Here is a 15,037-nt window from a genome sequence, read left to right as displayed (position 1 = left end):
TATATAGCTAGCATTGGTCCACTCTCTTAAAGATGTTAGAACCTAAGACTCTTATGAATTTCTTGAACGTTTCTTCTTTGTGACATCATGCTGTAGCACAGATGTCAGATCTATCATCTGGGAAACAGGTTACAGGAAGTACCCATACCTAAAGCAGGGATAGCAGCATTTTTCCAGAAACCCTTGCTTTTGTTTCCTTGTCAGAATTGTCATGTGGCCACTGTAGCTATAAGGAAGAATTCTGTAAACAAAATCGTAACTTTTTCTAGGAAAGGGAGAATGGATCTTGAATAGGCAACATGTCTCTGCCACAATCTTTACTTTTTTTTTTTTTTTAAGATTTTATTTATTTATTTGAGAGAGCGAGAGAGAGCACAAGCAGAGGGGAGGGACAAAGGGAGAAGTAGAGGAAGAAAGATTCCTCGCTGAAGGAACCTGCCAACACGGTTGGATCCCGGGACTCTGGGATCTTGACCTGAACCAGAGGCAAGAGCTCAACCAACTGAGCCACCCAGGTGCCCCTGCCACAACCTTTTTTTTTGGGTTGGTCTCACCCTAGTCATTTCAATAGGAGGATCATCTGTCAGTAGCCTGTTCACCCACTGGTCTTACTATTCCATTTCCATTTTAAAATATTGTTTGATTTCAATACCAGCTCCTCTAGGCAAGTAAATAGGTGCTTCTCTCTTGAAAAAAGCCTATCCATATGTGTTCTATATGTTTTTATGATTTATGTTTACATTTAAAGGGCAAGGAGTAGAGCAGGAGGACAGCCCACATCTAATCTCTAGGCACTGTGCTTATGTGCTTTTACATGTTTTCTTATTGAGGCCTCATATCAATTCTGTGAATCTATTGCAGATGAAGAAATTGAGCTTTAAAATACTAAATAATCTAAAATGAAACAAAATGGGACCAGGGAGGGAGACAAACCATAAGAGACTCTTAATCTCAAGAAACAAACTGAGGGTTGCAAGACCGGGGCAGGTAGGAGGGGTGGGGTGGCTGGGTGATGGGCATTGGGAGGGTATGTACTATGGTGAGTGCTGTGAATTGTGTAAGACTGATGATTCACAGACCTGTACCCCTGAAGCAAATGATACATTATATGTTAATAAAAATAAATAAATAAAATATTAAATACTCTGCCAGAGTTTACACATTTCGTAAGGGGGGCATGTAAATAAATCTGCAGTCACTGGAGTGTATTTTTGCTTCTAAGCATAAAAAAACAAAAGCATAGTAATAGAACTCAAAGTCGCTTCTGTTTGATGCCAGACTCTGCTTTTCCGTCATGCCACGTCACATCCTCAGTCTTCATCACATAATCATATATAGTGTTACTCTTATACCATTTGACTTCGATTTATGTCCTTGAAAATAAGGTTCTCTGAAAATGCAAGCTCTGAGAGGCTAGAAATCAGAATTATGTAGCTCTTTTACTAGTAAACACAGTGACAAAGGTGTTTTTAAAATGTTTTAATGATACAAGAGTGGCTTCCAGTATTTTGACTGATACCTTTTTAACAATCCGATAGTCTCTTTGTATAAGGATAAAATCAAGAATGAGAAATAATTAGTTTTGTTATGATTGTCCCCAGAAGTTAATCCTATAAGAAAATTGTGATATATGGGGCGCCTGGGTGGCTCAGTGGGTTAAGCCTCTGCCTTCACCTCAGGTCATGATCTCAGAATCCTGGTATCGAGCTCCACATCGGGCTCTCTGCTCAGCAGGGAACCTGCTTACCCCCCACTCTCTACCTGCCTTCTACTTGTGATTTCTCTCTCTGTCAAATAAATAAAATCTTAAAAAAATAAAGTGATATGTTACATAAAGGTGAAAATACTAAAGAATTTTTTGAAGAATTTGAGGATTTGCTTTCTTTTTCAGCTTGAGATTATATGGATGTTTATAGTAGTTTTACAAACAGGAACTTAATGTTGTGGTTTGGGGCCCTTACGAAGTTCTCTAGGGAAGCTCATAGTGCTCTTTCTATCCTAATTAATTGTAAGATTTAAACTTTGTTTCTTTTTTTTAAACTTCTTAACAGGATATGGTTATACAAGCTCTTCAGAAAACTAACAACAGAAGTATAGAGGCAGCAATTGAATTCATTAGTAAAATGAGTTACCAAGACCCTCGCCGGGAACAGGTGGCTGCAGCAGCTGCCAGACCTGTCAGTGCCAGCTTGAAACCAGGTGATCAATCAAACATTTTTTTTCTCGTTTCTTATTTTAAAATATTTATGTATGTCAACTCTTTAGTCTTAGAAATGCTAAAAGCATCACAGTAAGTTATAGTCTCATCAGGGTAGTAATAGCATGATAGTGTTATACCGAAATGAATTTGAGGATGAGGCCCTTAAAGTTTCATAAGTAATTCTGATAAGCAGCCACCGAGGTTGAAAACTTCTTGATTGGTTATACTGAAGCTGAAATATTTCTTTTTTACCACAGATACCGTATTCAAACTATTTTTTTGTTTTTATAATCTTGTTTTATTTTAAGAGTGAAAGATGTTCATCACAGAAAATTTAGAAAGTAAGTAAGGAAAAAGAAGACACCACTATTGATACCTATAAGATTTTGGTGTGTTTTTTTCCTCAGTCTTTTTTCCTGTGGAAAACCTGAGTGGGTTTACATGTGTGTATTTTGATTCTTACTATTTAAGCAAAAAATGGAGTCATACTAAAACCTACTTGATTTACTTAATATATTGTGTGTACCTTTCCTTATTATTAAATGGTCTACAAAAAAATTTTAGTAACTACATTTAGTTAGATTTATCACATACTTTATGTGACCAGTCTCTCATTTTTTGGTATTTGCCTTGTTCCCTTTTTTGCTGTTGTAGACAGCAGTATAGTAAATCCTTTTGTACCTAAATCTTTATACATTTCTTTTTTTTTTTTTTTTAAAGATTTTATTGATTCATTTGACAGAGATCACAAGCAGGCAGAGAGGCAGGCAGAGAGAGAGGAGGAAACAGGCTCCCTGCCGAGCAGAGAGCCCATGTGGGGCTTGATCCCAGGACCCTGAGATCATGACCTGAGCCGAAGGCAGAGGCCTTAACCCACTGAGCCACCCAGGTGCCCCAATCTTTATACATTTCTGATGATTTTGTGAAGGAAATTTTCATTTTCAAAGTCTTGAAGAAATTTAAGGTTTTTCTTAGATATTGCTGTCTAGAAAGGTATTCCCAACTTATATTCTCCTAATCAGTTTAATATATGAATGCCTATAATTGTAAATCCTAGGTATTATGATTTTTGTATATTTAATGGCTGTGGAAATACTCTCTCATTTTATACACATTTCTTTGATCACTGGTAGTAAATATTTGGTTATCAATTATTTATTATTTATTGGTTATTTTTAATTTGGCTTTTTATTCTTTGTTAATCTTGTGTTCATCCTTTTTTATTGATTATAAGAGGCCTTATGTATTCATTCTTCTTTTCATTCAGCAAAATTTTATTGTCCACTACTGTTTTAGGCCCTTTGCTCAGCATTGGGTATAAAATTCTTGCCATTTTGTAGGGCTGACATTCTTGTAAGGGAGATCCAACCCTCTCACAAATGAATACATGTAGGATTACAGCTACATACATGTGAATAAAGTGGGGTGAGTTATAGAGTACTGAGACTCCTATCATATAGGGTTTTTTGACCTAATCGAGGAGATCAGACCTTCCTGTGAAACTGATAGTAGAGCTGATAGCTGAAGAAAGACTAAGGTTAGTGGAAAGGGTTTAGTGAGGAAGGGTGTCCTTATGCATGGCCTGTTTGGCAAGTTCTGTTGCTACACTAGAAGAACTGAAAGTGGCTGGGACACTGAAAACAAGAGTATGCAACAGGACTGGAGAAATACATAGGGCCTGACTGTGCAGGACTGTCTGTTGATCTTATCCTAAGAGCAGCAGGAAGTTATGGAAACTTCAAGCAGGGTAATGATATGATTAGATTTGTGTTTCAAAAAGATGGCTGCAGTGGATAAGAATGGATTGGGGGTTGGGTATCGGGATAGACTGAATAAGAGATACAGTAGTTCCCAGGAAATGAAGGTTATTTAGACTGGAGGAGGGCAATGGGGAAAAGTGAGTGAATTAAGAGAGATGAGAGGGATAAAGTCAAGGATGTGGTGATAGATAACAGACAAGGGGTGATAATGGAGAGGAATGACTCTTAGGCTTCTGGTGCAGAAATATAGATGCAGTGTGGTGATCCCCCACATTAAAAAAGTGAATGCTAAGAGGGAATGGGATTTGGTGGGAAAAGATCATAAGTCTGGTTTTTGACATCAGGTTGAGTTAGGTTCATTGAGTTATCCAAATGAAGATGTCAGGTAGGGAGCTGGATATATATACAATTAGCCTTGTGTATGAAATAGGTCATTGAGAGAGATAATGTAGACCAAAATGACAAGATGGCCTAGAACCAAGCCTATTACTTAGTAGCTGGCAGGAGAGGATAAGCCTGCAAAGATAGAAGAATTAGCTGAAGAGGAAGGAAATAAAAGAACAGTATCTTGAAAGCCAATGTGTGTATGTTATAAAATTACTAATCTATAATGAGTTGGAAATTAAAAAAAATAAAAGATCTTCACCATATAAGAAGCATATTCTTGCTAATGTCGTCACTGTACCCTCATAGAAAAACTTCTCAAAGTGTTGTTTATACATGAATTCTTTACCTCACATCCATTTATTCCTCAGCCCACTCTAATTTGAATTATGCTCCCATGACTGAACAGAAACAAGTTACCACATGTGTTATGGGCTGAATTGTGTCCCACCAAATTCAGGAAGTCCTCATTCCTAACACCTCAGAATTTGGCTGTATTTGTAGACAGGGTCTTTAAGAAGGCAGTTAAGGTTAAATAAGGTCATTTAGGGAGGGCCCTAATCTTATAAAATAATGATGAATTATTCTAAAATTTAATTTAAATTTAGATTTAAAATTGAAATTTAAATTTGAAATGACATGTATAAGTACAGATATTTTGTTACTTATTTAACAGACCTAAAATTTCACTGTTAGATTTATGTAAAAGTTTCTAAGTTTTTGTTGTCCACACAGTGGACGAGTAACAACATTTTAAGGTAGTGCTCCATATGCGAATGGAGGGAGAGGCTGGTTTGTTTGTTTTAATAGTAAAGACTTAAGCATGTTTAAAAGATAATTGCAGAACTCCAGGTAAAAGAAAGAAATTAAATACTCAAGAGAAAAGGATCAAGTAAGGTTCCTGAGAAACCATGAAAAGAAAGGATCCAAAGGGTAGGATGAGAGATTATTAGACTTATAGAGGAAGAGGAATCAACAATTTTGCTCTAACAGGAACAAACTAGATAAGGGAGTTCTTTCTGATGCTTTCAGTTTTCTCCAAAGTGGAAAATCAGGTCACCCGCTGAGAGTGGTGTGTGAGGAATGGGACAGGCAATTTGAGGAGATCCAGGACTAGAGAGAGTTGTAGTAGAGACCAAAAGAAACAGTAGGATTTCCTGGCAGTGCTAAAGCCATTTGATGATGCTGATCATTGAATTTATGGTGGAATCAGTCTGCACTTTACATCACCTTTTCCAGCAGGCATGAAAAAAAAAAAGATAGCTGGAATCATCTGTGACTCGAGTTCTACTAAACAAAGTACAAAATGAGTTAGGTAAGGCGGGGACAGAATACTGCTGAAAGGGTGATTTAAATCCTTGATCAGGGCATATTCCTGCTCTGCTGTTTGTTGGCTTTTCATTCCTTCCAGACTCCTCTTGATGACTTTGCTGCTGTCAGACTTACTCCAGTATCCCACTTCCCCTCATTTACTGCTCTCCAGCCATACTGCAATTCTTTTTGTTCTTGGAAAATAGCAAGTTCCCATCTCAGGACCTTTGGCTGGTCTTAGATCATACGTCATCTCCTTGGTGGAGCCTTTTCTGACACTGAATCTCATGCCTTCTATCTCCCTGTTACTTTCTACCATTTTGATACCATTTGTGGTTCCTTCATAGGATTTATCATACCCAGCTGTTACCTTGTTTCCCCCCTTTTTTTTTTTTTAAGATTTTATTTATTTATTTGACAGAGATCACAAGTAGGCAGAGAGGCAGGCAGGCAGAGAGAGATGGGGGGAAGCAGGCTCCCTGATGAGCCGAGAGCCCGATGCAGGGCTCGATCCCAGCACCCTGAGATCATGACCTGAGCTGAAGGCAGAGTCTTAACCCACTGAGCCACCCAGGCACCCCAACTTGTTTCTTTATTTACTTGTTTATTGGCAGTCTTCTCCCCCAAGAATGGAGGTCCCATGGGGCTATGGATAGTTGTTCATCACTGTACTTGGATTGCCTAGGTACTCAATAAAAAATTAAGGAATGAATAGAAATGAGGGGAGGAGAAAAGGAATACAGAGGGGAAGAAGAAGTAGTGGACCATGGATTTAAATTAGCTGAAGTATTGCATAAAGAAAGTGGAGGACTTGGGGCGCCTGGGTGGCTCAGTGGGTTAAAATCTCTGCCTTCAGCTCAGGTCATGATCCCAAGGTTCTGGGATCGAGCCCTACATCAGGCTCTCTGTTTGGCAGGGAGCTTGGTCCCCCCCCCACCTGCCTCTCTGCCTATTTGTGATCTCTGTCTGTCAAATAAACAAGTAAAATCTTTATTAAAGAAAAAGAAAAGAAAGAAAGTGGAGGACTAATGAAGTAGGGATATGAAGGTCTTGGTGAAGTTGAAAAATACTTGTAGTGGTAGTTAAACATGAAAGGGAGAGGGAGAATTGTGGTCCAAGTGCAGAAACCTTAAAGAAATTATTTTGAAAAAAACAGATGTGGGTAATATCAAAATTAGAAATATGATTTTAGGAGTGATTGGAGGTTGAAGGAAGGAGGTCAAGAAACTGAGAGATGAGGGTGATGAGTGGTTTGTCCATGCGGACGTTGAAGTTATAGAATGTTGGCAAGGCTTAGGGTAGACTGAATGTCAAAACTATGGGTGAATGAGGATGAGCAAATAAGAGTTCATTAAGTGAGAGGAATGAATGTGGCCTCTCGGATAGAATGAGCTTCCAAAGAGCTGGCTTTTTAAAAAGAGTATGAAGGAATAATAAGAGGGAGAATCCCACATTTATCCCAGTTTATTTTTTAATTAATTAATTATTTTGGAGAGGGGGCAATAGTGGGAGGGTTTGGGAAGAGGGAGAACATGGAGAGCTCTATCAGAGGTACAGAAGGAGAAGGCAGTATGCTCTAGGCTGATGGAGACTTTAACTGGTAAAAGCTGAATGAGTGAATACATGTATTTAGCCTCAGCTGACTATCTGAAGAAGGTGAAAGAGAGCTTGGTGGCCAGAGGACTTGCCTAGGTGGCCTGGAGTGATGGCTTTTCCTTAGTCATAGACCCAGCATGCAGCCCGGCCTGGTTGAAACAGAGTGTTAAACTGTACATTCTGAACATTTACCAGTTTTTCCTCATATGTGTTTTGTTTTGAATGTTGCTAAGTGTTTTATGTATTTAGATCTATAAATCTTTACTGTATATTCACTATTTGGAATGTATTATTTATATGTATTTCACGTTATACAAATGTGTTTTATGTGTTTTTGAATGTGTTAAAGATCTTTTTCCAAGTAGTCAGACTATTTTAAATACTTCAATTTGGGGGAGGAGTTATCATTTATTTTCTTGCCTGTTTCATTTATTTGGAAATTCCAGTAAAGAGAAACTATAAAATCTAGACTTTATTTCAGCTAATTATCTCCTGGTATCTTTGAAATATATTTAAAAGTAGTTGTATCTATTAAAATTACAAATGGACACACCCTTTGGCTCATTGATGCCACTTCTGATAATTTATCTATTTATATATGAAATGATATCTGGGGGCTCCTGAATGGCTTAGTCAATTAAGCATCTGCCTTCGGTTCAGGTCATGATCTCAGGGTCCTGGGATTGAGCCCCGCATTGGGCTCCCCCCTCAGTAGGGAGTCTGCTTCTCCCTCTCCCTCTGACCCTTCCCCCTGCTCATGCTTGCTCTTTCCCAAATAAATAAAATCTCTAGGGGCGCCTGGGTGGCTCAGTGGGTTAAAGCCTCTGCCTTTGGCTCAGGTCATGATCCCAGGGTCCTGGGATCGAGCCCCACATCGGGCTCTCTGCTCTGCAGGGAGCCTGCTTCCTCCTCTCTCTCTCTCTGCCTGCCTCTCTGCCTACTTGTGATCTCTGTCTGTCAAATAAATAAATAAATAAATAAATCTTTATAAATAAAATCTCTATTCAAAAAAAATATTTTTAAAAATGGTATATGTACCTGCTTCCCTCTCTCTCTCTGCCTGCCTCTCTGTCTACTTGTGATCTCTGTCTGTCAAATAAATAAATAAAATCTTTAAAAAAATTAAATAAAATAAAAAAATAAAAATGGTATATGTACAAAATTTTTCACTGCCTTTTTTCTTTTCTTTCTTTCGTTCGTTCGTTCGTTCTTTCTTTCGTTCGTTCGTTCGTTCTTTCTTTTTTTGTACAGCAAAAGACTACAAACATCCTTACTGTTCTTCAGTAGGGAAACTGATTAAATTTGGGTACATCCAGGCTCCAGAGTGGCTCAGTCAGTTAAGCAGCTGACTTTTGATCTCAACTCAGGTCTTGATCTCAGGGTCATGAGTTCAGACTCCACGTTGAGTTCCATGCTGGATGTGAAGCCTACCTAAAAAAAAATTAAATTTGAGTACCTCCATATAGTGAAAAACTGTGGTAAACTTTTTAAAAGTAAGAAAACACTTTACAGACTGACAGAATCTTCAATATTTTAATAAGAGCCAGTCACAGTGGTATACATAGGAGGTAGTCTATTTACTTGCATATCCCCCAAATATTTTACCAATGGCATTGGTTGCCTTCAGGGAAGAAAGTTGGTTGGCCAAGGGACAGAGATGGATATACTTTTGTACTTCTTGGATTCTGAGCTATGAGAATGTATTATCTAGTTAAGTAAAAATTTGAAAGGTAACATAAAACTGCTTAACTGAAATTTGACTTTTATAATTCTCAGAAAAGATTTACCATTTAGCTATGTCAGAATTCCAAGCTAAAATTTTTCAAAAATAAGAGGTTGAAACATTTTTTTCTCTCTGTTTTATGACCATAGGGAATGTGCAGCAATCAGTTAACCGCAAACAGAGCTGGAAAGGTTCCAAAGAATCCTTAGTTCCTCAGAGACATGGCCCACCACTCGGAGAAAGCGTGGCCTATCGTTCTGAAAGTCCCAACTCGCAGACAGATGTAGGAAGACCTTTGTCAGGCTCTGGTATAACAGCTTTTGCTCAAGCTCACCCTAGCAATGGACAAAGAGTGAACCCCCCACCACCACCTCAAGTAAGGAGTGTCACTCCTCCACCACCTCCTAGGGGCCAGACTCCTCCTCCAAGAGGTACAACTCCACCTCCCCCCTCATGGGAACCAAACTCTCAAACAAAGCGCTATTCTGGGAACATGGAATATGTAATCTCCAGAATCTCTCCTGTTCCACCTGGAGCCTGGCAGGAAGGCTATCCTCCCCCACCTCTGAACACAACCCCAATGAATCCTCCTAATCAGGGACAGAGAGGCATTAGTTCTGTCCCTGTTGGCAGACAACCAATCATCATGCAGAGTTCCAACAAATTTAACTTCCCAACAGGAAGACCTGGAATTCAGAATGGTAGTGGTCAGACTGATTTTATGATACACCAAAATGTCCCTCCTGGCACTGTGAATCGCCAGCCACCGCCTCCGTATCCTCTGACCCCAGCTAATGGACAAAGCTCTTCTGCTTTACAAACAGGGGCATCTGCTGCTCCTTCATCATATACAAATGGAAATCTTCCCCAATCTATGATGGTGCCAAACAGAAATAGTCATAACATGGAACTTTATAACATGAATGCCCCTGGACTGCAAACAACTTGGCCTCAGTCGTCTTCTGCTCCAGCCCAGTCGTCCCCAAGCAGTGGGCATGAAATCCCCACATGGCAACCTAACATACCAGTGAGGTCAAATTCCTTTAATAATCCATTAGGAAGTAGAGCAAGTCATCCTGCTAATTCTCAGCCTTCAGCTACAACAGTCACTGCTATTACACCCGCTCCTATTCAACAGCCTGTGAAAAGTATACGCGTATTAAAACCAGAGCTGCAGACTGCGTTAGCACCTACACACCCTTCTTGGATACCACAACCGATTCAAACAGTTCAACCCAGTCCTTTTTCTGAGAGTACCACTTCAAATATGACTGTTATGCCTCCGGTTGCTGAAGCTCCAAACTATCAAGGTCCTCCTCCACCTTATCCAAAACATCTGCTGCACCAGAACCCATCTGTTCCTTCATACGAATCAGTCGGTAAATCTAGCAAAGAGGATCAGGCGAGCATGCCCAAGGAAGATGAGAGTGAAAAAAGCTATGAAAATGTTGATAGTGGAGATAAGGAAAAGAAACAGATTACGACTTCACCTATCACCGTTAGGAAAAACAAGAAAGATGAAGAGCGAAGGGAATCTCGTATTCAGAGTTACTCTCCTCAGGCATTTAAGTTTTTTATGGAGCAACATGTAGAAAATGTACTCAAATCTCATCAGCAACGTCTACATCGTAAAAAACAATTAGAGAATGAAATGATGCGGGTAAAACCTTTTAAAATGCCCATTTTTATGCTTGATCATGTATTTGCTTGTTGTTTATTTTAAAATATTGGTTCAATATTTTTCCTTCTATAGCTAATATATTATCATTGCTTACAAGTCAGTAAATTAAAGTATTTTTGATTATACCATTTTATTTTAATATTTCAAGATTTACTCAGAATTTCCTGGAATAAAGTTCTAATTAAGAAAAATATAATTTATAGTGTGCTGTTTAGATGTACATAATCCCTTTATGTGGAAATAGGAGCAAGGGTTATTTTCTAGGTATTACACATTATCTTTCAACATTTTAAAATAAGCTAGAAATATCTGGGTTCCCATCTCTTGCTAGCTATACTTATGAAACATTTGTTTTAACTTATAGTAGTTTTTGGGCCTTATTCATCGGGTTTATTCATCTGGTTGGTCCCATTAGAAAGTGTCAAAGACCTGTCCCTTCAATTGTTTCCTCTTCTAATTTCATTTTTATAATGTTCTGGAAAATGTGCTGAAATTTTTAAACTACTAAAAGGAGACCAGAATTAGTGCTCACTCATTTTAGATGAATCTGTGTTGTGATTCTCATATATATATATATATATATATATATATATATATATATATATCTTCACTAGATATTATGGTGGTACTATTATTGTTAATATATTTATCACATGTTTACAGTTCAAAGGTTAACTCCCAGTCATATATCTATCACTCAGAGTCTGGGAGGCTTAAATTTGTGATGAAACTTACTCACGTAACTTGAGAGCTATTTTTTTAAGATAATTTTACTTAATCTAATTTTACAGTTATGTTATTCCTGTTATAAATTGAGCTTTCTTAGATGAGAAATACCATGGTAATCTGTATGACTTACCCGTATTTTAGCTCTTAGGATTTCTTACTAAAGTCTGTCTGTATGTATTTTCTTAGTTTATTTTTCCTTTTTCCTCTTTACTTTCACTAATAGCTGATTTAAACTTTTATGGTGTTGGAAGCTTTGCTGACTTCTGTAGCCTCCATTACTGTGTAGGCAAGTAAGATTTTAAGAGAAACAGTTTTAAGTCTGGCATGCCACCCTTTTAAAAAAATTTTTGCATGCAAATGTGCATTCTAACAGAAGCATGAGGTTGCTATATTCTAATTAGGCTTGCATTTCTAGAATAGACTCTTGTACTTCTTTAATTCCTTTTCTTTTTAAACCCTTAAATTAGTTCTTTATTGAACTAGACAAAAATAAACTTCCTTCTAAATACAGGTAGTCCATGTCTACTCAGAAGTTGGCTTTTGTTTTTAATCTGCGTTTAATCTGGTATCTTCATAAGTCACATTGGCTATTCTTTGAAATGTTCCAAAGTGCCTAAAAAGATAGCTTTTAATCAAACAAGGTGTCCTGTTTAAGGTAGGAGAAAGCCTTTGCATTTTGCATTAGTGGTGGCTGTGAGTCCTACCCTCATTCTAATGCCTGAGAAAAATAAAAGAAAGATGAAAGGAAAGATGGACTATTGGGACACCTGGGGGGCTCAGTTGTTAAGCGTCTGCCTTCAGCTCAGGTCATGATCCCAGAGTCCTGGGATCGTGCCCCACATCAGGCTCCCTGCCCAGAGGGAAGCCTGCTTCTCCCTCCCCCACTCCTCGCTGCTTGTATTCCCTCTCTCGCTGTCTCTCTCTCTGTGTCAAATAAATAAATAAAATCTTTTAAAGAAGAAAAAAAGATGGACTGTTAATGAGTGGTTAGGTTAGAGAAGACGTTCTTTTGTTCTTAATACATCAATTTTTTAGAACAAATAAATCTGGACGGGAAGAGTTTTTTTTTTTTTTTTTCATGAAAGGTAAAATAGGAACACTAACCCTAGGCATTCACAAGAGAAGCATAAAATGAAGGCAGTCTAATCACATAATTTGGGATGAATATGCATGGAGAGATAGATGAGGATGCATGTTAACAGATGTTTGGTATTGCACATTGGGAACTTTTTGGGGACTGCATTAGAAAGCAGTTGAAAGCTGATCGTTGGTGTCATCTTCTTGCTCTCCACAGCAGAATCTGCAAATATACTCACCTTTGTATATCCTGTTAACTGTCCCTTAAGCTGCACTTTTGATAATTAATTTTCCTTGAAGTATATTCTAGATTCCTAACATGCTTTATTAAAAATTATTATGCATTTAACCTTATATGCCTGAATTTTTTCCAAACTATTTTGTACTGTTTGGTGTAGAAGGTAATTCCTCATTTAACCTTTAGTTTATTTACCTAGGTTGGATTATCTCAAGATGCACAGGATCAAATGAGAAAGATGCTTTGCCAAAAAGAGTCTAATTACATCCGCCTAAAGAGGGCTAAAATGGACAAGTCTATGTTTGTGAAGATAAAGACACTAGGAATAGGAGCATTTGGTGAAGTCTGTCTAGCAAGAAAAGTAGATACAAAGGCTTTGTATGCAACAAAAACTCTCCGAAAGAAAGACGTTCTGCTTCGAAATCAAGTTGCTCATGTTAAAGCTGAGCGGGATATCCTGGCTGAAGCTGACAATGAATGGGTAGTTCGTCTGTATTATTCATTCCAAGATAAGGACAATTTATACTTTGTAATGGACTATATTCCTGGGGGTGATATGATGAGCCTATTAATTAGAATGGGCATCTTTCCAGAAAACCTGGCACGATTCTACATAGCAGAGCTTACCTGTGCAGTCGAAAGTGTTCATAAAATGGGTTTTATTCATAGAGATATTAAACCTGATAATATTTTGATTGATCGTGATGGTCATATTAAATTGACTGACTTCGGCCTCTGCACTGGCTTCAGATGGACACATGACTCTAAGTACTATCAGAGTGGTGAGTAAAATCATAAAATTTGTACATGCAATATGATTTATTAATGCAATAAGATTTAAGATGGTATTATCACTGGGTAAAAGTCAGAAGTCCTGGTTTCAGGTCTTGACTGTTGGATAAATGTGAGTGAATCCTTTAGACACCTAGACTTATAAAATGAAAGAATATGTTAGAGTCAGTTATTTCTAAATACCATTAATATTTTTGAGTTAATCTCTATATTTTGTTAATTTGAAATATGCCAAACAAATAACATTTTAAAAATAATTTTGAAATGAAGCCCCATACCTGCCATTCAGCTTACAAACCAGGTTATCAGTACCTTTGAAGCCCATAAACGATCACTTCCCCTTTTCTCCCCCACAGGGGTAACCAGTATTTCAGAACTCTGTAATCAGTTTTTTCCTTTTCTTTATACTTTTTCCACATATGTCTGTAACCCTAAACACTTTTATTTCATTTTGTCTACTCTTGCACCTTTATTTACATGTAATCATTCTATATGTATTCTTCTGTGTTCACTTCCTTTATATGTTTGAGGTTGATCTGTGTTACTGCATATAACTTCTGTTTTCACTATTATTTAGGATTCCATTATACAACTGTCACAAACTTATTTGAACACTTTATATACACAATATCACTGTGACGCAGGATAAAGAAACTGAGGCTTATTTAGATGAAGTAACTTGCCCAAGGTCAGACAGAAAAGAAGTAATAAGGGCTAGGCTTTGAACCCAGGTTTGTCTGATTACAGGGCCCATGTTATTTCTTCTACACCACACTGCCTCACCAAGATCCCTTCAAAGCACTAATGGAAGTGTAAGTCGATCTAACGATTCTTGAATCTTACCATGACTAGGTTGTTTGCATACATTCTAACTTAAGGGTCACAGCAATCTTCTGAGGTAAGTCTTACCCTCCGTGCTTAAAGTGAACACAGTAAATTGACATTAAATGGATAGAACTGAGACACCTGAACCTGTCTCCCCAGATTCACCTGAATTACTTGGAGTTTTTCTTAAAAATATGATTCTTAGGCTCTATTCCAGTCTTCTGATTGAAAATATTCACTGGAGAGGAGAAATTATACATATTTTTTTAAAGTTTGCTTTTTATTTTTTATTTAAGTAGGCTCCACACCCCACGTGGGGCTTAAACTCACAACCCTGAGTTGTATGGTCTACCAACTGAGCCACCCAGGCGCCCCAAGAAATTGTATTTTAATCAAACATCCCTGATGATTGTTACAGTTAGGTTAATTTCAGATTATTTTTCTAGGTGATTTCATCAAGTCACGGCTTTAAATGCCATCTCATGTCAGTGACGTCCGGATTTCTCTTTAGAAATAGCCTCTCCCGGGGCGCCTGGGTGGCTCAGTGGGTTAAGGCCTCTGCCTTCGGCTCAGGTCATAATCCCAGGGTCCTGGGATCGAGCCCCGCATCAGGCTCTCTGCTCAGCAGGGAGCCTGCTTCCTCCTCTCTCTGCCTGCTTGTGATCTCTGTCAAATAAACAAAATCTTTTTTTTTTAATTAAATAAATAAATAGAAATAGCC

General features: G+C 38.0%; 1 protein-coding gene across 1 annotated transcript in view; it reads left to right on the top strand.

The window, feature by feature from the left end:
- LATS1 (large tumor suppressor kinase 1) overlaps positions 1–15,037 on the top strand; it is a 52,712-nt gene that overhangs the window by 26,964 nt on the left and 10,711 nt on the right. Inside the window, exons 3-5 of the mRNA XM_047733969.1 lie at positions 2,052–2,199; positions 9,124–10,634; positions 12,899–13,481. Of these exons, the coding sequence (XP_047589925.1) occupies positions 2,052–2,199; positions 9,124–10,634; positions 12,899–13,481 (2,242 nt within the window). The remainder of the gene's footprint in view (positions 1–2,051; positions 2,200–9,123; positions 10,635–12,898; positions 13,482–15,037) is intronic.

Source organism: Lutra lutra, chromosome 6 (assembly GCF_902655055.1).
Source record: "Lutra lutra chromosome 6, mLutLut1.2, whole genome shotgun sequence".
Lineage (NCBI taxonomy): Eukaryota > Metazoa > Chordata > Mammalia > Carnivora > Mustelidae > Lutra > Lutra lutra.
The sequence above is the reverse complement of the archived record's forward strand: the minus strand, read 5'-3'. Positions and strand labels throughout refer to the sequence as shown.